Source organism: Pan paniscus, chromosome 16, assembly GCF_029289425.2.
Source record: "Pan paniscus chromosome 16, NHGRI_mPanPan1-v2.0_pri, whole genome shotgun sequence".
Taxonomy (NCBI): domain Eukaryota; kingdom Metazoa; phylum Chordata; class Mammalia; order Primates; family Hominidae; genus Pan; species Pan paniscus.
Window position 1 is genome coordinate 37,777,459 of NC_073265.2, and position 26,333 is coordinate 37,803,791.

Genomic DNA, 26,333 nt, shown 5'->3' on the forward strand with positions numbered 1-26,333 from the left:
CTAGCAGGCGACATCTGGGGATATTTAAAACTGTGAAACAAATCCTAATTTATTTCGGACTTGTAAAAAAATGCATAATGTAGCATGCAAAATGTCGAGAGAAACAATTTTCTTCAGGTCAATTAAGCACAACCCATGAGAGAGAGGAATTCAACAGTTTCAAATGAAGAAAAAAAATTAAGAAAAACATAAACTACCTTGTTCACAAACTTTGCTTTGTGTTTCTACACAGCATTGCCATAATGCACAGCATCGCTGTAAACAGAATCACACCACCTCTGGAGTCAGAAAGGGGGAATGGTTGGCAAGAAAACATTCAGTAAGACTTCAGCTGCTCTCTCGAGAGCCACGTTCCTAATGCTGGATATCATGCAGTCAGCGAAATTGTGAAGTTATGTAGCTGACACTACTTTTCCATTCTCTTCAACTTCATTGGAGAATGGCTCTCTAGAGCAAATAAGATTAATCCATTAATAATTCCATCAGCCCGGGTTTACCTTGACAAGCTCCCGTGCGGATATTTGGAATGAAGCCACGGCGGCAGGGGTGAGGCTGGGCAGGACACATCTCACAGGGGTGGCCCCAGGCTCGACCGACTGTGGCACAGCAGAGCGTTTTTGTGCAGACAATCCCGCTGAGTTGTCCCTGGCACATCTGGTTGCTGATCACAGTAAAACATGGGCCTGTCCTGTAATCTGAAAATAAAGAATAAAAATCTGATGAAAATCCAGAAAAGCAGGAACCATCATGCAGAGGAACAGCTGTGCTCCATCTTGCTTGACTCCAAATTGAGAAATGAATTTCAGGGACAGAATCATTCATCACTGCCCCTGTGTAAGGCCTTGGATAGACCATTCTACTTCTGAACCCGATTTCCTAACCTACAAAATAGGGATGAAAACATCAGTTGTTATCCACTTTGAAAACGGCATTGTGAGGATCAGACGAGCTAATGGAAAACTCTTTACAACTGTGAATTGCTATACAAATGTTAACATGGTAATATTATTATCCACTCATTACTCAAGAAAATATATCAGTGCCTACACTGAATCAGCTCCTATGCCTGATACAGATGCTTCAGTGACTAAAAGAGGCCACATCCCTGACCTCACAGAGCTTCCAGTCTATTGTTATTTAGGGCTGAGAAAGCAAAGAATTTTGAAGCTTGCAGTGAGGCAAGTCATGGCACCTTCTTCCTGGGAGTTCCTTCAATAAAAGAAATGGTTATCTGTTTCTTTTGAGTTGGGGTCATCTTATTTCAAATACAAAACAAGCAAACCAACAAACAAGAATTTAAAATTTTGTCCATGCAAAACACATTAGGTTTTAATACAAAGAGTGAGGACACTGGTCTGAAATCATTGTAACCCCTAGGCAAAAGGACCATCTTAAAGCAAAACAGGGATAAGCTAAGTCCACAAGAGAATTTCCAATCAGAGCAGTCTACCATCAGTTATAAGATCTGCCTCTTTTTTTTTTTCCTATAGAGAGAGAGCCAACAACGAATAAGAAAGATAAAGACGTAGTGAGCACAGAGGACCAAACCCAGGTTGTCCCCTTGTGAGAGAAATCAGGGCCATAATATCCATTTCCGTGGTTCTACAATGACCTTGACAGACAAGGGAGGCTGGGCTGGGGTGGGACTCATGGACTTCTATCCACAAACCAACATTTGCATGCTTCCAGGTCATTTTCAGAAGTGTTTAGATGCAGTGATTCCTGTGAGTCTAAAAATGGACTCAATGACCCCAGTAAGTTCCTTTCACCTGTGAACGCAACAGTTTTATGAAAATCACTGGCTGTGCTAATGAAACTACTGGGATGCTTTCATTATTTTCTTCTTTCTTTAAGTAGCTCATAGGACATGGCAGACATGCTATTTACTAAGGAAAAAAGGACAACTTTTCATTACAGTACCAGCAAGAGTGAACATTCTGGATTGTAACAATGTTTTGGCAATAGCTGAATCTTATCTGCTGGCATCCCTCTATCCTGTGTGTTCTCTCTTGCTTTCTTTTTCTTGCATCTCCACTCCAACCCCTCCCTTGGAACTTCAACTCCATCTGCTCCCCATCACTACGTGCTCTTTCTCCCTCTCCTCTGCTATCTGCAATGAACCACCTCTGTTCAATGGTGTTGCAGAAACAGCACTGCTCTGATGCCCATGCTGTAAGATCAACCTTCTGAAGAATTCCAAAAACAAAACTCCATGCCAGTCATATATGTAAAGAAGACTACCATATCCAAGCTATGGCAGCACTGGAGAGACAGACAGGATGGTCCAAATGCCGAGTCCCCAGCTCCCCAGCTCCCTCCCTCCATGCCAGTGTTATGTCCCACTCACAGGATGCAAGATAATTTTAGATTTTAGTAGTCACATGTTAATTTTAATGTGTATTATGAAACAGCATAAATATATCAGACTCATGATTTCACAGTTATGTCTGCTATGAGGATGATGAATTGAAAAACCTTTTAATTCAATTTTTTAAAAATATTAAATACTAGTACAGGTGATATGCAAACAGGTCAAAAATTGTGTGAGTGATATCTACATGCAACCAGACTCACCATGCCAAAAGACAAGCCTAAGACCTCTGTGTCCCTCTTCTCTGCATGATATAGCCCCACCCACCTTTCCAGCCCTGTCTCCTGACACTTTCTCTGTTTATCATTTGTCTTTTTTTTTTTTACTTTGTTTATGCATTTCTTACTCTACTGTTTTTTTAGTTTTATATAGTCAAGCTGTAGGTATAGTTTAATATTTTACATTGTATGCCAGATTTATTCAAAACCTGCTATCTTCTTCCACAGATACTGAATTCAAACAAAAATATAAACAAATATTAAATACTGAGCTGTTGAATAAATCTCAGCCCTCATTTCGTTCTTTCGATGAAGAAAAAGTCACTCAGCACTGCAGTAATTTGTAACAAAATCTCTTTAAAATGCAGGAACTATGTGGACAAAGTGAAATACCAAAGTCATCTTTATTTTTTTGGCTCAATTCTCCCAAACAAATACCTATAGGGATTTAATAAATACATCTTTGCTGTTTGGTCTTTCCTTTCTATTTCAATATTTTATTATGTATTTTAATTCAAAATTAAGTAATTACTTTAGACAATTGAGAAAAGGCAGTAGCATATAAACAAATGTAATTACACCTAAAGAAACCCTTGATAACGTATTGATTATATTATCGTACGTTAAGATTTTGTGTGTATGCATGTGTGTGTTTTATTTTTTTAATCATAAAATAAGGATTATACTAAAAATATACTTTTGAATCCTGCTGGATTTTCTTCACTTAACATTGCCAAAGCTTTTTCCCATGTAATAAATGCTATTCTACAATATGATTTTAATTGCTGCATAATTTTCCATCAAGTTATAACAGAATGTGTTCAGTAATTTTCTTACTGTCTATCATTTAAATTGCCTCTAATTCTTCATTATTACACATAGCATTCAGTGTACATTACAATGAATCCTTTTCAGGATAAAAACAGTCATCAAGATTTTTATGACTATATATATCCTACATCTGAGACTAGAAAGATCACAGCAGTGTAATCTTTTATTTAAAAAATAAATAAAACTCTCTATGTTAGGTAACAAGAAAGAGAATTTAGGCTTGTTTCTTTCTGTTAATTTACTGAGACAAGTGCAAATGCTTTAATCAAACAGATTCAGGTTAGCTTGCCATATTCAATCCTTTTTAAAAAGCATAACGCAACATGAATTTTAATTTATAATCCTCTCTTCAACACTGTTGGGATTTGTTTTTCCACCTCCTCTTGCCAAGATACTCTATGGAATTATCTTATATATGAGGATTGCCAAGGTTCAGGATAGATACAAATATGGTGTTTTGTGAGTGACACCAGCAAAATCCAGACACTCTACAAAATGCTAATACAAATCTGATTCAGTTCTGCCTGCCACTGATTCATAACTTCACATGTGAATTTCTCATTGGAAGATCTTCATTAAAAAACAAAACCCTTAAGACTTTTCCAGGGTCAATAACGTATTATTCTTATTTCAATACGAAATACATAGAATCGAGATGGTAGTTGTTAATTCTGACAATCTATATTAGGCATCCCAACAGTCCACAGGGATCCAATTTATTAAGTATACTATATATTTGGCGAATACTTTATGTAGAATATAAACTATGGACTTAGTACATTTCTGTGCTAGATACTTATCACTATAGACAAAGTTATCTTGGAAACAAATTCGAACTGGCTTATTTGACAGTACAGATTAGCAAGTGGATATAAATGTATTTGTAGATCCATATTTTAAACAAAAATTGCTGATTGTAGAGGGAGAGGCATAATCTGGATGAAATAAAATTGGATCTAAAAATGTCTTGGAAGGTAAATTCTGTATTAACATGGTTTTCAAATGTCATTCCGATTTGGCGGCATGTGCTTTTCGTCCTGTACTTCATTTAGACTGCCAAGGTTATGCTGTTTTTAGTCCAATACTCCAACCGCAGAAAGAAATCTGCCCACACTCCCAATTCCTTACTAATAATCCAATTATTTACAATTATTCCCATAGCACTTACATGATATTAAGCTAAATTTACATACTCTTTTTTTTTTTCAGATAGTCTCAGCATTAGACAGGGAGTGTGCTTAACTCAAAGCTTGTGTAACGTCTGACTCATTCCTGGCTTCAGTGTAAATCATTATTCCTAATGCAACTAAAATATAGTACTAGAAATGCTTTCTATTTGCAAATTGCTCTACAATCACTTCCTTATAAGACCTTCATGAACTAGGGCAACAGGCCAAGTCTTTCCAAAATTAAAGTGCGATTCTAATTGTTTTTAACTGGCTTACTCCAGTGTGGCTGGTTCATGGGAAATTCTGCATCTCCATGTTCCCATTCTGAGTGGTTAGCTCAAGGATTGCTCTCCAGTCCCGTTAGATTTGGCCTCAAGGCTTGGGCTCTGACCAACATGTGTCTGCAGCCTCTGATCCTCAGCTCATGCCCAGCTCTGCAGCTCAGAATGCTGTGGTCTACAGCATTATTTCACTTTCATTTGTAATCAGACTTCACCCTGAAGCAAATGCATCATTTACAGGGAAAGAATATTCTGTGGTACAATGAATTCTTGTCCCTCCTGCCCAGTCACTAAACCACAAACTGCAGGGAAGGCACAAGGATATAATTTTGGGCACTAGGCTCCAATTATTTTAAATCCTTCTTTTCATAAAAATGACAAACAAAAGAATGAGATATCAATTTATCCATGACATAGAGGGTCACAGCACACTTATTTCTCCCAGGTAGGTTGGCCTGGGGAACATTAGGCTCCTAATGTGTGGAATTTCAATACAACTTTCTGAGGAAGGAGTTCAGAGAACTTTTAGTCTAAGGAAAATTAAAGTTAAGAAGTTCCATTATCATAATCAGCCTCCTAACTGCTGTTACTTCTTCTTACTGCAATCATTCTTAACCTTAGGACATAACAGACTCACTTGGGGGAGCTTTTGTAAAATGCTGATGCCTGGGTCCCGCCCTGTCCTCCCCCAGTTTTCCCCGTGGAACCCGACTCAGTAGATGTGGCATGGGGCCCAGGCATATACGTCTTGCAAAAGCTCCCCAAGATGATTTTTGCCCTCTAGGACTCTAAGATGTGTGTGTGTGTGTGTGTGTGTGTGTGTGTGTGTGTGTGTGTGTTTGTGTGTGTGTGTGTATTTTTTTTCCTTCTCTCTTTCTCTTTTCCTTTAATGAAGAGCGCTCGTGTGCCATGATTAATTGGAGATCTCTGCAAGATAACAACTACTTATCTGAAAGTCTAACTTTAGGAACATAAGACAGCCCATAAACTGGCATCACTGCCACTCGACATAACCCAGTATTTCTCAACTAGGACTGACATCCTAATCATGGCAAAATACTATTCATTTCCACAGTGCTGCACTGATTATGAGGCACTTTATTATGTTCTTTACTAATTATATTATAGTTAATTATACTAACTACCAGCTCATCAAAGCAAACAACGAAGTCAAAATTTAGGAAGGTTGATCATCCACTATTGCAGTGTCCTAATCGTTAGTAGAATTCCCATTTCCAGTCTCTTTCCTTCTAGTTTTACAAAGCACACTGATATACATGATCTCATGCCGCTGTCAGGAACTCTCACATCCAACCCCTACCCACTGCTGCAGCTTGTATCTGAGTGGAATTCCAGGGGCATTCTCCAATTGGGGCCCAAATACAAGGCCTATTTAGCATCAGTAACACCAAAAGTCAATTCTTGATTCATTCCAGAATTGCACTATCATGGAGATCGTCTGAAATTCTTCCAGGACTCCTGATTTTATAAAATATAAAGTAGTGCACATTATCTATGAAGTTTCTTGTCAAAAAGTGTCAAGGCTTAATCTAATCAAACTTCCACACCAAACTTCTAGCTGAAAGGGAATATAGGGATAGAGGAACAAGGTAAATTACACCACAAGGAAACAACCAGAAAACTCAGAACATGTGATATTTTCTAAGGCAATTGTCCAGAACTTTTCCAAAAGCAAATGACTTTCTCTTCACCAAAAGAAGTACAGAGATTATTTTAGATTAAAAATCATAATAATCAAAACTCAATTGGATACTGTTTCTAAAAGAGACAATTTCAGAAATCTTATGTGGACTACATACTACATGACACTGCAGAATTGTTGTTTTTCTAGGTGTGATAATGGTATTGTGGTTACATACAAGAATGTCCTTAGTGCTTAGAGGTGACGTCTCATGATGTATGCAACTTAACTTTCAAATAATTCAGCAACGTAAATAAATAATAAATACATATTTTAATATATATTTTACATATTCTATATACACATATATACATATATATGTCTACATACACATAGAGAGCTATTATGTGTATAAAAGTGGGAACAATTATTCAATATAAGTGGAAAGTATATGTGTATACTTTATATTATTCCTTCAACTTTAATGTAAGTTTGAAATTTTTTATAATAAAATTTCAGGGGAAAGAAATTCCTTTCAGGCCTACTTTTACTATGCAATGTTGCTTCTCCCATCTTATTTAAGCTACATGGCATTTTTAAAATGACACAATAAGGTTTGAATATATTTTCCAATCCATGCATTTATATAAAATACTGCACACAAGATTACCTATTTAATATGGTCTATACAGTGTTATTAAAAGAATACAACCTTTTGGCAAAATTTACTAAACTATATTATGCAAAATGTTTACCTTTAACAAACTGCTTCTGAGGTATGGCTTAATTGTAACTAAATGTTTTTAAAAAGCACTTTAGAAATAAACCATATAGGAAAAAAACAAAACCATTTCTACATTAGTATTTTCCCTGATTTTATTTTCTTTATTCCATAAATGAAAAGTATTACCACTATGACTTAAATGTAAATATCATTCAAAACTGCACAAACAAGGTGATTTGTTGTACACCTTTTAATCTAACATGCAGACTAAGCAATTCACCAAAATCCAGGCCATAGTTCTGTGGGACCCAATTATGTGTGGCAGCAATTCAACTGCAGCAAATTGTTACCACATTTTATTCTGTTCCATGATGAAGAAAACAGTTAGAAATCTTGTTCAGAGTAAAAGAATATCTCATTTTGAAATAATCCTTTACCTGATATTATTTGTTCCTTCACTATAAATCCTACAAGTCATTACTGACTTTCATCTTCCTGTAAAGTTATCTCTACTTTTACTAGAAAAAAAAAGACTGGGAGAATCGGTAAAGTCAAATCATAGTTTGGGTGACATATTTACCATCAAGATAATAAAATCATACAGAATACTTTCATTCTTAACGGTCTGCAAATTCCACTTTAAAGAACCAGTTGGCTCTGATTCATTCCCTTTTAAAACAGCTTGTATGAAATGCCACGTTAAACCAAACACTGAAGCTTGACCACAGAGCATCAGCTATTAAACAGCAAGACAAAAACAATAATATTGTATAACAATTTATTTGTTCTTTTATATTTTTTCAAAGCCATGAAGCATAAAATATTCTCTCCAATCCAAAAACAAGATTAATAGCCCAAGAGGAAAGGGTCTTATGATTAAATATAAAAATTGTCAGGGGCAACATATTCTTAAATTAACCTGTATATCATAAAAGTACCTTGTAATATTGTTTATTTTCCAAAAATAAGTTCCACAAAAGATGAATTAAGTTCATGAAGAATCCTAATAGAATGTTTTATCATTAAATAATTATTAGAAATGAGATTTTCAGTAGCAAGCCAATTTTAACACTGAATATTGTGTACGTGGAGGGTGAAGGCATATGTTTGAGGCAATAAAAATAAATTGATATAAAATATCAATCGATTGCAGTGCACTAATATGAGGTACCCAGAGCAGTCAAATTCATAGACAGCAGTGCAATGATGGTTGCCAGGGATTTAGGGGAGGGAGGAATGGAGAGTTTTAGTTTGGGAACATGAAAAGGTTCTGGAGATGGATGGGGGTGACAAGGTGCACAACAATGTGAATGTACTTAATGCCACCAAACTGTACACAAAGAAGTGGTTAAAATGGTAAATTTTATCTTATGTATACTTTAACACAATAAAAAGAAAATTCTAGCTGGCACAGTGGCTCATGCCTATACCCCCAGCACTTTGGGAGGATGAGGCAGGTGGATCGCTTGAGCCCAGGAGTTCAAGACCAGCTTAGGCAACACGGCAAAACCCCATCTTTACAAAAAATACACAAAAATGTAGCTGGGTGTGATGGTAGGCGCCTGTACTCCCAGCTACTCAAGAGGCTGAGGTGTGAGGATCGCTTGCCGTAGTGAGCCGCGATCACACCACTGCTCTCAAGCCTGGGCAACAGAGTGACACCCTGTATCAAAAAAGAAAGAAAGAATGAATGAAATTCCACAACCTAAAATTAAATTAAACACTTTGACTTCAATGCTTTACAGTTGTAAAGGCCTACATTTTACAACTGTAAAATAGAATCATGGGTTTCCTTAATGCATTCCACAAATATTTATTGAGCCACGACCCTGTATCAGTGAATAGCACAGCATAAAACCTCTGTTCACATGGAGTTTGCAATCTTGTGGAGGAGGTAGTGAATAAATAGATCAACACATTAAAATAGTTTTAGATTTGAGGTTGTAATTTAGTTACAAATGAAACAAGCATGCTGCTGTCATAGAGAATAATTGGGTACACCTGCCTTGGTAAAAGTTATCAGAAAAGACTTCTTTGAGGAGGTGACATTTAAACTGAGGCCTAAAGGATGAGCACAAGCCAGCTGTGCAACATCTAAGTGCTTTCTAAGTATGGGAGACAGCAAGAACAGTGGCTCTGGGCTGGCAGATAGCCTGGCTTCTCTAGGATTAAAAGAAAGCCGCTGTGACCAGAGCTTTGAGTGCAAAGGGGAAGGGGCATGCCATGAGGTTGGATCCTTTGGCAGGGGCTGGATTATGCAGGACATCTTGGGATATGATGAGGAGTCTGGATCTAGCTCAAAGCTCAATAAAAAGCCACTGAAAATAAAAGCCACTGTTATTTGAGAAGTGTGCTCCTTTAAGGGCTCAGGAGTTGAAATGGAAAGGCTTTCAGGGAGGCTACTGAAGGATTTGAGGTGAAAGTTGGCGAGAGTGGTGGCATAGAAAGGGTGGAAGGCCAGCAGGTAGGGGACGTCCTTGGGCTGAAGAACCAACAGCACGTGTGGATGGATCAGATGGGAAGCGTGAGGGAAACCGGAAGGCTCCCGGGCTTCTGGCTTCCATCACTGAATAAATGGTCATTTGCTGAAATGGGGAAACTAGGGAAGATTAGGCTGTAAATACTAATAATCCGTTAACAAGTTCTTCCCATTCTCACAATAAGGTACCTGGTGTAGAACAGGTAACTTGAATTAGTGAGGCTGTCCCTAAATAAAATGATATTATCTGTAAATCTTAATGCTATCAAAATGAACAAAAACAAAACCTGTGTATAATGTAATTATACCCTGACTTGTGTGTTTTTGCTTTTTTATAAATTTCTTTTCCTTCCCTTCCTTTTTGTGAGCAAGCATTTACTCCTATCATATTCAGACATTTATGTATAAACATTAGCGTTGAGATTCTTACTTCAAACACACTTGGTGAATTTTCACAGAAAACCAAGTATGAAGTACCCACGGCCCAGACCAACAATATGTGATGGAGTCCTGGCGTGATGGGTGGGATTTCCTCCAGAGGAACTCCACTGCCCCTTTCGTAAATGACAGGGCATGGGAATCCAAGACCACTAGCTTTAGCTGCCAGCCCTGAGTTCATTCTACAGGAAATGGAGACACACCACATTCACATTCCATGATAGCATCAATTCTGAGAGATCTGGTGGAAAACTTAAAGCAGGGACAAAAGTTCAGCCATTATTAACCACAGCTGAGAAATGCCTTCTATAAATATGAACTTTCTGTAATATCAAGACAGATAAACGGCAGGGAGATGGTTTTGATACATTGGTTGGCAAACGTTATTTCTAGAATTGGCTTTTTATCAAATATCCATGTGCTAATAGATATGTGGTATATAGGTTGTTTGTGTATCTTCTCTCTTTCACACACACACACACACACACAGTCACAGAAGCATGCTAACATACTATCAAGGTGGCCCTCCTCTTCTCAGAACTTTTCTTTGGAAGAAAATGTCTGATGAATGAAAAATTCCTGAGACTGTTTCCAGCTCAGAGTCTGGCACTGAACTCAGCTGAAGAAAGACAAGTTGGAAGAAAGTACAAGCATTACTCAGAACACGTGAGTGAACCGTGCAAAAGACAGGCATGGGAGCTGAGGGGGTGGGAGAGGCAGCAGCACCAAAACCCGATTATGTAGATTTAATTCATCAACAAGAGAAGATTCCTGACAAAAATCAGTACGTGCTCAGATATCAAATACAACAGATGATCCATATTCTTAGACACCAACAACTAAGGCAGCAGACCCTAGAACTGAGTTTTCACTGTTATTTTATGGTCGTCCATTTTTCAGACCTGCTAAGTGGAGTGAGAACACATCACTAATGGGACAATCACATGGGGTCTCTTGGCAGCTCCACTGGAAACATACAGATTTCGATATTCTGGGCCACTGGTGAGTGACAACTGTTTTATGGCACAGACTAGCAATTACGCAAATATTCATCCTGCTCTTTGGAATTAATAGTTATTTCCCAGACACCCCAGGTACACATGATGTGAAGAGTTAAATCTTAATACTATCCCATGGGCAGATAGGCCACTCTAGTTCTAGCTAAGTGTTGCCCAGTGGAGCCAGTGGCAGAATAGTATATGCCTTAGAAACTTCCATTCTATAGAACTAGAAAAAAGATTTAAAGTTGCTCCTGAGACTATAAGGTCTACAACTACTAAATCGTGTACTGTCTGAACACTGACAGGGCACTGTGTTACTCCGTTCCCTCTTACCACTTACTAGAGATTTACATCAGCTTGGCCAGACGCTGGGGTTTCATCTAAGGCAGCTAGTTAGATACGTGCGGAAAGTGTATATGGTTAGAAAATAATAAGAGACAGCATTAAAAGTGGTTTAAAATGCCCCAAGAGGGAAGCCAAACACCACAATTTTCTCCAACTGTGGAAGAAAAAACAACTTGAGCCAGATTTTAGCTCTCTGGATGTATTAACAGGTCTATGTTTTATTCCCTTGGATATTTACGAAGCATGTTAACAATAATTAAAATGGAATTTTCCAAACCTTTAAGGGTAAAAGTTAGGAATAGAATATCAATGACCTTGGAAAGTGTTATAATTTAAAATACATCATATTCGCCATCCTGGGATTTCACTACTAATATTTAAAATTCACAACTCCTGCACAAAGCAAGTGTTCTTAGGAACTATGCTCATGCAAATGCTTTCTATTCAAATGTATTTTCAAATTTCTGCAGTAGTTGTACGGCTAAAAGTTAGTGCTGCTGGTCTATGGGCATTCAGATTTCTCTAGTTATGGGTTCTTAACTTGAAGACCACGATTGGGACTTGGCAGGTCTAAAGGTGCCCTGAAACTATACATAAATCACATCTGCAAGTTCGATGAATCTGAACACAATTAAGTGAGCAATCACATATTCTCTTCCAGAAATCTGGAATTGGGATTGAGGAGCACTGGTGTTCACCTCTGCAGCTGGCTAGACCTCAGGTGACTTACCTTGGGAGCAGGGAGGCGGCATGTACATGATGCATAGGGCAGTCCACCTGCATGGGGCAGGGATAGAGACCAGCTGGCTCCAGAAAGAGATGGAGAGAGCATTTGGTTTTTGCTTCCAGCCCTGGGTAAAGCCCTGCTAGAGTACCTGCCCTTGGGTTTCTTATAACCTGGGATTTCGTTACAGTAAATCCCCTCTTCTGCTTAAGCTAGTTCCATTACTTGCAACCAATGCACTTGGACTCAATACAGTGCCTTCATTTATTCCTTTTTGGAAGAAGAACGCGTTCTTTCATCAAATTCTTAAAAGTGTCCATGGCTCAGAGAAGGTAATAATCCCCTGCACTATTTAAAAAGAAGTAACTAATAAGAATTTGGCATTACTTAGATAACTTACTCTGATTTACTAGAGTTTTATATGTTCATTCTCAAAGAAAAGAAAAAAAAAAAAACTCTCCTAGTTAGTGACACAAGCACAGACAAAAAAACGACTCCAGTTCTCCCCTTCCTTTACTTGTAATTCCAAAGGGAGCCACAGAGAAACATAAACCTGCATGAAAGTCATCACTGCCCTCTATAAATTGATAGCTAACTTTTAGTAACACATACCATCCTGGTTAGTTTTCCCCAAACGGCAGCAGGCATTTGTGGATAATGTTACCTTGCCCATTTAGGCAGAACACAGTGCAGGGCTAGAACCTAAAGACAATAAGCCTAAAAGGGAGGAGGCCTGCACGCCAGTCTCAGCTCAGCAACCAATTTGCTGTTCGTCTCGAGTTAGACACGTCACTCTCTGATGGCATTCAAGTGGTCAAATCATGAACCATTCAGACGCCCTCGTGGCCTTTCAGCTGGCCTGAGCCAGGATGGCTGCAGCTAGGTTAGGAAGAGAAGGTTGTTTCCATAGTGCAGGAAGGGCACAGCGTGTAGAAAGATGTCTGACAGAAGCTTGTTTTGCCATTAGACTTGCTCCTCCCACACTTCTTATTTTGGGAAAGGGCATCACCACAGCCCACATCACAGGGCCACAGACTCAGGGCAGCGGGGATCACAGAGTATCCCTCACACCCCCATCTAATCACCCGCAAACTTTGTCAAATTTACCACCTCAACAGCTTCTTTATTGCCCCTCCTCTGAAATTCAATTGCTACTGCTTTAGTGTAGACCCTCATTTCCCTTTGCCCTGCTGGAGTGAACCTAACTTCAGTTAGACCCTAACACGCTCTGTGAAATGCTCCCTACTTGGCTTCCTCTCTGGCCTCTTCCCTAAATGCCTTCCCCCTCCATTGACACTGAGTGAACTGCAGTTCCTCAACTCACGGTGCTGTTTCTCTTCCACACGTCTTTGCAAATGCCATCTCCTCTACCTGGAATGCCTTTCCTCTCCCTATTTTTCCACCAAATTCCTCCACTTGGAAGTCTCCCCTGACGACTTACTCCTTCCCTCCTCTGTGGCACTAACCAAACTCCATGGTAAACTCTCACTTATATGATTGTCTTTCATCAGATTGTGAGCCTTAAGGATACATATTTTGTCTCTTTAAACTTTGCATCTCCATGGCCTAGAATATCCCCATGGGCCCATAATAAGCACTCAAGTATTTATGAATGAATGAATGAATGAATGAATGAAGGATACAAAATGACATATCTTTAAGTTAGTCTAAATCCTTAATCTTTTGAACTATTCATTCCCTTTGCTCAAGATGTAATTAACTACTTATAATTCCGTGAATCTATCATGCTTGATTTGAATTCTGGAATGCTGATTATCAATGTGGCAGTGAAGAAAGTTACCCTTTGAGTCAGTTTTCTCTGCTTCCTGGGGTTGTATGAGTAGTAAATAAGTATACAAAATACCTACCATAGTCCCTGGTCCTTCTATTTTTCCTCTCCTCCCACACATACCATGGGTACACATAACCAATACGTCCTGCTATTCTTAAAAACAAATGACGTCAATGACCCACAATCTGCAAGACACACCTTTTAATCCATTCTGAAGAGCCAAGAGATTTGTTCTAAGTTATCTCTACTCTCTTGCCTGGCCTTTTGTTATAAACAACAGTTGAATTTGCAATATAGAGCAAAGATAAAGGTGACATGCAGATCAAGTCCAAGCCTGGATTCATGAAGACCTTGTTCTTTTTTTTTTTTTTTTTTTAACTTTTAGTTTAAGTTCAGGGGTACAAGCGCAGGTTTGTTACATAGGTAAACTTGTGTCATGGGGGTTCGTTGTGCAGATTATTTCATCACCCAAGTATTAAGCCTAGTTCCCATTAGTTGTTTTCCCTGATCCTCCCCCTTCTCCCACCCTCTGCCCTCCAAAAGGCCCAGTGTGTGCTGTTCTCCTCTATGCGTCCATCTGTTCTCATCATTTAGTTCCCACTTATAAGTAAGAATATGTAGTATTTGGTTTCTGTTGCTGTGTTAGTTTGCTAAGTATAGTGGCCTCCAGCTCTATCCATGTCCTTGCAAAGTTCCTTTTTATGGCTGTATAGTATTCCATGGTGTATATGTACCACATTTTCTTTTTCTGGTCTCATTGATGGACAGTTAGGTGGATTTCATTTCTTTGCTATTGTGAATAGTGCTGCAATGAGCATACACATGCATGTGTCTTTATAATATAATGATTTATGTTCCTTTGGGTATATACCCGGTAGTGGTATTGCTGGGTCAAATGGTATTTCTGTAATTAGGTCTTTGAGGAATCACCACACTGTCTTCCATAATGGTTGAACTAATTACACTTCCAACAACAGTGTATAAGTGTTCCTTTTTCTGCACAACCTCCGCAGCATCTGTTATTTTTTGACTTTTTAATAGCAGCTTTAATAGGTGTTAGATGGTATCTCATTGTGGTTTTATAAAGTACAAAGAAAGAAGAACCTCAGTCCTCAATGACTTTTTTTTTTTTTTTTTTTTTTTTTTTTTTGAGACAGAATCTAATTGTGTCACCCAAGCTAGAGTTCAGTGGTGGGATCACAGCTCACTAAATCCTCAACCTCCTGGGCTCAAGCGATCCTCCCACCTCAGCCTCCCAAATAGCTGAGACTACAGGCACATGTCACCATGCCTGGCTATTTTTTAATTTTTTGTAGAGATGGGGTCTCCCTATGTTGCCCAGGCTGGTCTTGAAGTCCTGGGCTCAAGCGATCCTCCCACCTCAGCCTCCCAAAGTGCAGGGATTACAGGCATGAGCCACTGGCTGGCCTGATGACATTTTTGAGCAGTGGAATCACCATCAGCTACCATATACCTCCAAATTCATTCCTGACATAAGAAAAATTAACCCCTATTTGTTTAAGTCACTGTGGTTGGGTTTTGCATCATTTGCATCCAAACTCATTTCTAACTGAGACACCAAGTCCACAAATTATGTTGTCATTTGACATATATATGAGTGAATAATCCAAGCATAAGATACTACATTTCTGGAATTTTTATGTAGCTTGTATTTTAAAAATTAAGAGCAAAAAGATTGAGCAAAGTAGGTCAAGTGCATAACCAAATTTTACCCAAATGCAAATGAGAATTCCAGATATTCCTTCCTAAGCTCATATTCCCCAAATCAACTTAATTTTGCTTCCTCGAAACCTAGTAAGATATCTAATGTTGGGACATGACTCAACTCTGATCATCTCCGTTAATCCACTGTTCTCTGATGTACACATATTTTTCCAATTAAATCAAATAAATGGTCATATGCATCATTACCATCATAAGAGTTACTGCCAGTTCTCACTTGCAAGATATGTTCTATTTTTTAAATAAGCTCACTAATATCTCTGTTAGATGACCCTCTTTCTCTATTTTTTAAATAATTGAGATATTTTGAATGTGATATGCCCTATATACTACCGTCAATTGAAAGTAAAGACCACCATCCCCTCCCCTCAGTTCCCAAATGTTACATATTTGATTGCTTACCATAACAATCATAAAAATATAAACAGAGTGGACACATGGAAATAATGGAATTTTGGAGTTATTCCCAAACAGTGGCCAATTTCAAACAATACGTCCATAAGAATGGATTGAAAAGAAAGCAAAGAACTATGTAAATGCCTAGGTAGGTTCCCGGGGGACAGTAGAAGGTAAGTATTGCATTCACAGTGACATTCAACCTTTAAATAGGGTAACGGTACTGACACTTTATGCAAATGCAGATGGCTTATGAAACAATAAAAATGAAGTCGCAGCTTTATAGTCTCTTGTTTTGGCTCAGGGAACGGGAGAATCAAGGGTAGTAAATGAACTTATATAATACTTCTCACTCCTTTCTCTCTACTCTGTGAGTGTGAGATGAGCCATTTTTTTTTCCAGATGTTATTGTTAATTTCAAAAGATTCATCCAGACCTTGGAAAGTCTTCTAATGACAAGTCTGATTTGAGAGAAATGTTGAGCCCTTTAATACAGGAAATTCCATAATTATGAGCTGGTTGTGCTTCAGTCATTTATGTATAAGATGAGCACTGGAATCTCCTATTTTAGAATTGGAAGGAAACTTATAGAAGAAGAAAAAGAAAATGAGCATTTATGGAGCATGGTGCTGGCTACAAGGGAGACATGCTGTCTCACTTAATTCTCACAACAATTCTCTGAGGAAGACTTTTGCTTCATTTTATAAAGAAGGAAACTGAGGCTCAAAGTAAAGTTAAGAAATTTGCCCAAGGTTATACAAACAGTAAGTGGCAGAATGAGAATTCAGCTTTTGGTGTTTCTGATTCTAAAAGCTGTGCTTTCCCCACTACTTTGCCTTCCTCAAAATGACGGTACAATGTACACAAGGGTAAATCAAAACACAGAGCGGCGAAGTTATTTTCTCATTGTCACAGAACAAATTAGTGGCAGATGGAACGACAATCTACATCTTTCAAATCCCAGATCAGGCCCTGTTGGTTACTTCATGCCTCCCCTTCGGCCTCATTTTTGCCCTCTTGCTCCCCAGGATTAAATCACAGCAGTTGAGATTGAAGCAACGTTCAAATCAGTTTCAGGACCTTGTTCTCATACTCCTAAATATTGAGCTAACAAAACCCTCAGTGCAGTGTTGGAGTGTTGTTTGCAAGAAATGAAAATTATCCCAATTTTGTTTTTGTAAATATATTCACTGTAAACCATGATAACACAGAAGCAATGTTGGTGTCAGCTAAAAAATATATGTAATAAAATCTATGATAGAGGTTACCTCCCTGTGGAGAAGCAGGAAGGAGATGGTACGGGGAATCCTAAATGGGTATCAGTCATATTTTACTGCTTAGGTTGGGCAGTATTCATTTTTAAATTAGGTCTGTAACTAACACATACATGACATATACTCTGTAAATATGTCATGTAGTGAATTGAAAAAGTATGACAAATAGAAAAGGTAAGCCACATACACACATACACATTATATCTGCAAACTGAAATGGAAGTGTCTTATATACCTATGTGACCATGGGCAAATTATTTACTTTCTGATCCACAATTTTCTTAATTATAAATAGGGATGATAATAGGGTGTTTGTAAACATTATACAAGAGAAATATTTAAGATATTTAATTTTCTGTCTGATTGTAACTCTTTCTATTCTATGACAATGATACTTTCAATAGAAAAAACCTTTATACCCAACATGCATAATTTAATTGGTTTCTTCAACGTGAGAGAGAATAAGCCATTATTTGTGCACTATAGAAATGTAAGGGCATGTTAAGATGTTATGCAGTATGTTCTATTTAAACATGGCATGCAGTGATGATGTGTAAATCTCACATACTGTTCCTTCACATCTTGTTCCCTTCCTTGTCCCTTTCCTGTGTTTTCTTCTTGATCCAAGGCTAAACTGTCCCAGCCCTGAAAATCTGTGCTTGGTTAAAAACTGTCATGTTAATCCCAGCTGCTCATTATCGAGGACTGTGCACAACCCCCTTTCACCCAGCATGAGCTTCTAACGCTCTGATTCACCTCCGCAGAGTCACCCCACTCCACGTCTATAAACAGAGCAGGAATCTGTGGAGACTATTTGGCATTGTCTGTATTACCCAAGAACATGTCTGGTTGTCTCGCCCCGACCCTGCCTTTAAAAGCCTTCTTATCCTTCAAGACCAAACTTAAAACACTGCATTTTGGGAAAAGCCTGTCCAGCTTCATATATCAAAATGAACATCTTCATCTTCTGAGCTCCCATGGTGTATTGCTGTACATTGACTATTTGCCAGTCATACCATTTGGCCGTGGTCCAAAGAGAAGCATATAGGTTATAACCTACCAAATGGTAGGTTCCTTAGGAGGAGAGAGTCTTGTTTATCTCTGAACTCTTATCTTCTATCCCCAACTTCCTGGAATAGAAGACACTCAATATATCTTTCTTAAACCAAACTGTTAACTAGGTATAAAAATTGCTCTTGCTTCCTCTGGGCCACACAACTACACACATTCCTTAGATGAGCTCATGTGAAGTTAATTAGACAAGTTAATTAATTCTCCAACTCAGCAGGTTATCAGAACTGAATGTACCCAACTCATCTAAATGCAAAGATAATAAATAGGCTTTTGCCTTCTACATTTCTAATGGGGGTTTCTGAAAGAAACTTTCCACTAGCTCTATAAGTCTAATGTCTCCCAAATAGAAGACTCTATGCTAAAAGGCCTTTCCAAAGTAGTAATATACCTAACCTCCACAAATACCTTTTATCTCAAAGACAATTTTTCTCTACACCATCCCAGGGGAAAATGCAACATCTATGATTTTCATTTTTTACCCTCATAGATCACATCCATGCACAATTCAACTACTTAATGGGGTAAGGCTGTAGGTGAGTGCAACAAACCTCATGAACCTCAAAGGTTAGTGACTGTCTATACCACTGGAATCCTGGTAAAGTTTTGGAAGAGCCTTCATGACCCACCTTCAATTTCCATCCACTCCCAGGATGAAACTACCACAAAATAGTTGTTGGAAAGAAGGATTTAAAAACCAAGCTTCAACCATGGCAGATTCGAAATCGAGCCAATGCCAGCCAAATATGAGCTCGAAAGCATTCATAAGAAGAGGCTAAGGTTTACAAAACAATCCTTTTTGATGAGTTAAGTACAAATGAATCAGAACCACATGGGTTAAATTCCCCTTGAAATACCCACGGATTTAGAATTAAGTGGAAAAGTGCTTGGCACAGCATAAATTCCAGGCATCTGAAATGCAGTTAGAAATCATTTTCTTTGAAACCTAACAAAAAGGGTTCCCTGAGATCTCCTACACAAAATGGCAGGTATTCTTACAGCAATGGCAGCTACTCCTCATAGTGAACATAGTGCCAGGGTTGAATTCAGGCTGTGGACACAGAAAGTTCTGACCTAAATTCCAACCCTGCCCATTCTTAGCCCTGTGTCATTGTTTAATCTCAGTAAGCCTCAATCCCCTCACGTGTCAAGCGGAGAGAATTTAAGGTTGTTAAGATTTGGGTGAAATATTATATGTGAAATACCTGTAATTGTCTCAAGCACATATTTTTTATCAGTGATATTTTTAAAAGCATCACCCAGTGAGTTGCTAAAAATAGAGTGATTTAATTCAAGAAAAAGCTTCTTAAAGTAACGTGAAACATCCTGAATCACCTGGCCCACTTACAGACTTTTAGAATGCCCTTCTTTGTAGTGAACTGTGCAGGTGAAGGAAAGTCTTTTTGGTACCTGAACCCAAGATTGAGAGGGGAGTTGAGTGCACACTACAAAACAATATAGAGATGGCCCCTGTTTTGTGTAAAAAGGCAGTGCAGTAGATGAAAAGAAAAGCACTTAGAACCCAAATCTCTATTCATTCAAGAATTTGGTAACCTATGTGAATTCCTGACTTTGAGGATCAGAAAGGTTTTTAGAGAACAGCTCGTCACTTCACAGATGAAAAAAACTGAGATTGGGGTGGTGCAATGATTTGCCCAAGGTCACACAGCCACTGAAAAGCAGACCAGCACTAGGACTCAAGTTTCCTCCTGGTCTAGTACTATTTTCACTAAATCATGTTACTACTCTGGATGCCGGCCTGATACATCCTGGTGCCAAGTGGCAACTGGTTTCCCCTGCAGAGGAGCAACAGAAGGGGCAGCAGAGTCCTTTTTCACCTTGGAACACGCTGAGGATGGCGTCAAGAAAGCCAGGTTTAAACCAGGTCAGCCAGAAGGGTTTGTCTAAAGCACAGCTGAGCAAGCGCCATTCAAGCCAGGATTCCGTCAGTACAACGGGCGTGTCAGCGACAAAGTTGAGTGAATGAAGTTCATGCCAAGTATTCATTGAGAAGGCTGGGCAAGATAGGTCCAGGTTGGGGAAGGGAAGAGAAAACGATGAGATGAAGGTTAAAGGAAAGGATGACTGGGTGTTCCTCTAGGGCATCTTTTCCACAGTAGGGCTCTCTGAGCATACTTAGCTGTTTGTGCAGGGGCCCTAAGACACTGGCTATCAGTTGATACGCTTGCATTTGCAAGATTCTCACTTAAAAATAAAAACTTAACACTCACCTTGAATACTGTGCCTGAAATATAATTAAGCCATCACCACGAGATGAATTTGCCAGGACTAAGGCTTGAGGTCTGAATAAGTAGGCTTCTCCTATGTGGCTAAGTTAAAAGTTAGAGTGGTTCCCCCACTCCCATTCACATGTGGTTTCCTATTTTTTAAAAACTCTTAAACAAGCTAGGCATAAATAATAATCAGCACTCCAAGTCCTCTCAGCCAGGCCAAGCTACCATCCAACTCTATTTCCCCTCTCCCTATTTGAGTTCTCCTTGTTCCATATAAACTGTTAAATCTTTGATCCTACAACACATTTCATGTATTTCTCTGCACACACCTTTGTTTCCTTCAGCCATTTCCTATCCCAGAATATCTTCTTCCAGTTTATCTAAACAAGACAGTTCAGCATATAAAAAATTATAAACACTTGGGTATCATTTTGAAAACCATTTCAACTTCAACATTATTAGCATGAGGTTTAGTTTTAGACCTTGGTAATTCCAGGAGAGAGGGTTTAAATTATTAGACCTATTCCAAGCCAGGATATAAAACCCTTTCTAAACAGGTACTCCCCCAAGTATGGTGAAGGGAAGCATAAATTATCTAAGTCATCTTACGGCCCAGTCAAGCAAAGCATAGTTTTTTTTTGTTAAAGCTGTTTTGGCTGTTTTGGCACACTAACAACTAGCTTTGGAAATTCTATACCTAAGAAGTTGGGCAGAATTATGAAAAAGCAAAGAAAAAGCACACAAATTAGCAAAATATCTGGCTATAGCACATACTAATAAAACAGCAGAAATATATGAATAGCAGACAGATCAGATTCAGAGAGAAAATTTAGTAGGAATGGATATCAAATGTGTTCAAAGACGCAAAGCCTGCAAAATGAGATAACTAGGTCTGTTTTTCTGACAATCAATGTTTATAATTCCATGAAAATTTTTGAAGTATCGTGGGAGTACCTATAGGTGCTGTATAGCTCTGACTTGCTGGTTAAAGCTTAGTCAGTGAGCTATGGAGCACTGTACATGCATTCAGATCTGCATCTGCATCCCTGTAGAGAAATCCCACTTACCTGATTTCCCACAAAGAAAGCTGTTTCAGCTCTTTGGATTCACACTGGGAACAAGAAGTGCCGATTATCTGAAAGTTCAGACTAGGAAGCAGGTGAATAAAAAGGTATTCCCTCACTCAACACATGCCCCAAGAGTTTTGGTCAATGCAAAGAGCAGAAGCCAGAAGTCTTCTTAGAAATCAGCTGCTACTAAAAGTTAGTGTAAATACTGAATGCAGAGCACTAGAAAAGGGAGTGAGAGCGTTGTGTGCTGCAAACCATTTTCTCTATCTTAGGTATGTGCTCCTTTGACAATTTATTGGCTAGTACAGCCTGTTTCCTTTCTTAACAAATTGTAGCCACAAATATATTATGTCTAAAGAATTTTGAGACCCCTTCGAAAGGGAGCTTGATCCAATCCTCAAGGCTCCAGGCACTTTCAGCATCAGCAGAGAGCTCTCCAGGAAGTCTGGCGGGTGGAGGCTGGATTCCCCCAGACTGAAACCCAAGAACTCTCTCATTAGAGGAGTCTGACTCAAGTAAAAGGCCTGCCGAGGACACAGACCAAGGACAAGCAGGCAGACCTCTGTGAGGAGCCAGGGTCCGGAGCAAAGCACAGTTTTTACAATCCTCAAGAACCTCTGCCAACCCAGCCAGGCTACTTACCTCGCCTGTGTCTATGTGAACTAAGGAAACAGTGTAAATTCCCCTCTCTTCCCAGAATGACTGAGTAAATGCTAAGGCTTGTTAACAACTGCCAAGAGGTTTCTACAGTATTCAAGGGCAGACTGGATTCACTCTGGCATCAGAAAAGAGGTTGAAAGAGATGATGGCATATCAGAAGATTAGGACGATAGAGGAAAGTTTTCATATCTAAGCAGCAGCAAAACAATGAACAAAATATATTGAAGTGAAAGACGAAGTATTTTACCAACAAAATCCTATGGAGACAAAGCCTGTTTTGTGTGCCCATCATCTGTTTTCAGTCATCTATTATCTGCAAGAGTTAAGTTTGTCTATTTCTACTTAGTACATGTGGAAGGCAAAACGAAGTAACAGATGCTACACAGGAGAAGCCAGGCTCACCTAATAAAGAGTTTTGAGGCAAGAAGGCAGAATTCATGGGCCTCCTTTACTCATGGGCCCACTAAAGGCGACTCAAATTGCTACTGCATGAAATCAGGCTCACCCTGGGTATTGGCAGAGGTACGTTAAGTTTTCTCTTCAACATACCCTTATCTGAAACCATGCTACATGTACTCTTAGACATGAAGACGAGCCAGGCATGAGACAAAGCACACACACCTTAAATCAATAAAGGATCCTAACTTTCCTGTAGGAGATAGCAATAAAAATAACAATAATAATAAGGACCCTGGTTGGTGACGGGCTTTACCACCTACAAGCCTTATTCAAATCACTTAATCTCTAAGTCTTGTTTCCTTATCCTATAAAATTGGGATAATAATACCTGCCTCAGAGGATGTGGTAAGGATTAAATGTGATAATACATAACAAATGCTTGCCTTACTGGGTGCTCAAAGAGCAGTTGCTAGTATCATTTAGGAGAGGATGAGAGAGTCAAATGTTATTCTCTGAGGTTTGGGATTCCCCATCCCCTTGGTAGTTAGGTGCAGAGTTTGTGCTATGTGATATGAGATCTGGTATATTTGTAATTTGCATAACTTGGTATGTGTTGGCTTTGTAAGTATTCCTCGGTTGTCTTCATATGAGCACATTTTGATACTCTAATTACAATGCGAGCTTCTAAAATTGCAAACCCATGGCTTCAATTTCCTTTGGATTTTTCCAAAAGACTTCAACAAAAGTTGACGGAGCCCCAAATAGCTCATATACTCAAGGACTTGGATGCCAGAAGAGGCCCTGGAAATTGCCTAATCCACGTCCCCTGCAAGCCACAGTGGAAAGAGCCCAGTACTGGAAGTTAGATGTCCCACCCCTGTGTGACCCTCTCTAAACCATATAACCTCTCTGGGTCATAATTTCCTCATCTGAACAATAGGGATCATGCCATACTACCCAACCCCCAGAGTTGTTGTGAAAACTAAGTAATGTATTCAGAAATCGTCAGCCAACTGAAATACAGGGAGTTTTCATCAGTATTATTAAAGACTAGAAAACAAAGTCTCAAGAGGGTTGAGTGATTTGCCCAAGGTCACCCAAAACCCCAGTGATGAGTGATCTATCAGGGAGGGGCTTTAAAATAATGAGTATAAGTGCTAAAACAAAATGACTTATCTTTTCAAGCCAATTAGTGATTTCCTTAAAACTAGCTGAACGTGCAGTCTTTCCCTTCCTGGCTCTGCCCTTTGGAAATGTTCATTACCTTCTGCTACAGGGACACCTAGATTCTAGAGTATGTGTTTTTGTAGCCTGGGCAGAGTCAGAGCAATCACCTACTAAGGCCCTACAATGAATGTTAATGCTTTAAACATTTATATTATTTAAAAATTTGTCTGCTGTAATTCTTTTTTTTTTTTGTCATGTCTGGCTTTTAATTCTACTGATTTTTGAAAATAATGCAAACTAAAAGACTATAAATTAATCAATATATTTAAAATATTGGACAACCAAAAAGCCCATCTGAAATTACTATACTTAGTGGAATAAAATTTTTTCAGAAATAAAAAAAAAAAATTTGTGAATAGGCAATATATTCAAAGGGTTCAAAAATCAAGAAGCATAGAAAATATTCACTGAAAAGTCTTCCCATAACTTCCCTCTGCCCAGTTCCTATGGCCAAACAGGTAACAAATGTATTGGCACCCTGAATATTCATCCAGCAAGGTTTTTATGAAAACACAAGTAAATTGAACATACTAAATATCAATTGAAGCTCCATTACACTCAATTCAAAATTTTAAAGAATCATATTTACCTTTTTTAGACTTTATCAACAATTTTTGATTCATCCACTGAATAAACAACCTTCAGATGAAAATTTTCCTACTCTCAGACTATGGAAAAAGTATCTCTAAATTAAAGATTTCAGCTCCTAATTTAGCGTATGTTTTTACTCATCCTTAAAGCTCATCTTGAAATGGTTTATACTGTCAATATACACAGCAGAGCAAATATGAAGGCAAGTCATTCTCTTGGGCAAGCATTCTGGAAGAACTATTTAGCACATAGCTTTCCCTGGAAATGGGGTCTTAAGGCTTATTGGTAAAAGCCCAAATTTTAGTGTCCATAAGAACCACTGAGGAACTTATTGAAACGCAAATCCCTGGACTGAACCCTCAATAATTTTGATTCTGCTGGGGGCCAGGAATCATTTTTGCTGAGTAACCCTGCCAATCATGATGTAAGTTGTCAGTAGATCACATTTTGGGCAACATTGGACTGGATGTTAGAAGAATGGAATCAAGCCTGGACTCCCATCAATTAGCTCTGTGACCCCCTGGTTAGTAAGCTCAGTTCACTGAAACTCCATAGAACCCTCTACAAAAAGCAGAGATTGGGCCAGAATGCTATAAAGTTCCTCTCCACAGGTCCGTGCTGTGATGCTGGGACATCTTCAGTAATTTTGGCAGACCGTAGGCCACAAAGAGGCCATGGATTACTGTGATATATCTACTTCAGGGAAACTTTACAATTCTGAAAGAGCATGTAACACAGTAACCCACAGTTTTTCTTTGCTTTAATAAATTTATTTTGTTGCCCAATGGTGGCCATGTTGTGTATTACAAATGGGGAATTGAGTCAATGTAAGAGAACTCCAAATGGAATAGCCTTTTGTGCATGGGCATGAACGTTTTAGGTGTCGCCATCAGCAAAGGGAAATGTGAGTGCCTTTAAATTAACTCAAGTCTTGGATTCATTAAAAACAGAAACATATTTTTAAAACCAAAGTATTTTCATTTTCAAGGATAAAGATTGTTATTTTTTAGAGATTGCACTAGGTGGTGATGCCAACTAATGGACTGCCACTCAAACACCAGCATGCCAACTTGCTCGCTGGCAGGAAAGCTCTGCCTGCCCATGGTTTGAGGAAAGCATCTTTCCTACAGCTGGGGTCTTCCAGTCTAAACCAAGCAAGGAGAACAGCCCACACAAGCTTTCTGATTTAATTTAAACTGGAAGGGAAACATTTATGTATTGTTTTAATCAATAGTTTGGAGGACTCTAAAATTTGTAATGAAACATTCTAAATCTAATTTTCATTAGTCTTTTATTTAAATGAAGAGATTGTACCAAAAGAAGATGTTTTTATCTATTTGTAAAGTCCTTTAGAGGAGGATTATATGCCCAGTACCTAGTACTACAGTCCTTAGCACAGACTATGTCTTCAATAGATACATGAGAGACAGTGAATGAATGAACAGATGAACAATCAAATGAACCAAGATGTTTTACTCATAGTCCTGTCTAGAACTTCTTCATGAACTAAGTTTTATCATCAATATTCATTGAGTACCTACTGTCTGCCAGACACTATTCTAGGCACTGAAGATATGGGTGAAAACAGGCGGCCAGCTCTCCTTTTCTGAAGCTAACTTGAGAGAGAGAAAGAGACTTTTAGGTAAATATTTT

General features: G+C 38.6%; 1 protein-coding gene across 2 annotated transcripts in view; it reads right to left on the reverse strand.

Moving 5' to 3' along the window:
- Positions 1-26,333, reverse strand: part of FBN1 (fibrillin 1) — a 234,792-nt gene that overhangs the window by 127,081 nt on the left and 81,378 nt on the right. For both annotated transcript variants that reach the window (XM_034938728.3, XM_063596626.1), the window contains exon 6: positions 498-695. In XM_034938728.3, the coding sequence (XP_034794619.1) occupies positions 498-695 (198 nt within the window). The remainder of the gene's footprint in view (positions 1-497; positions 696-26,333) is intronic.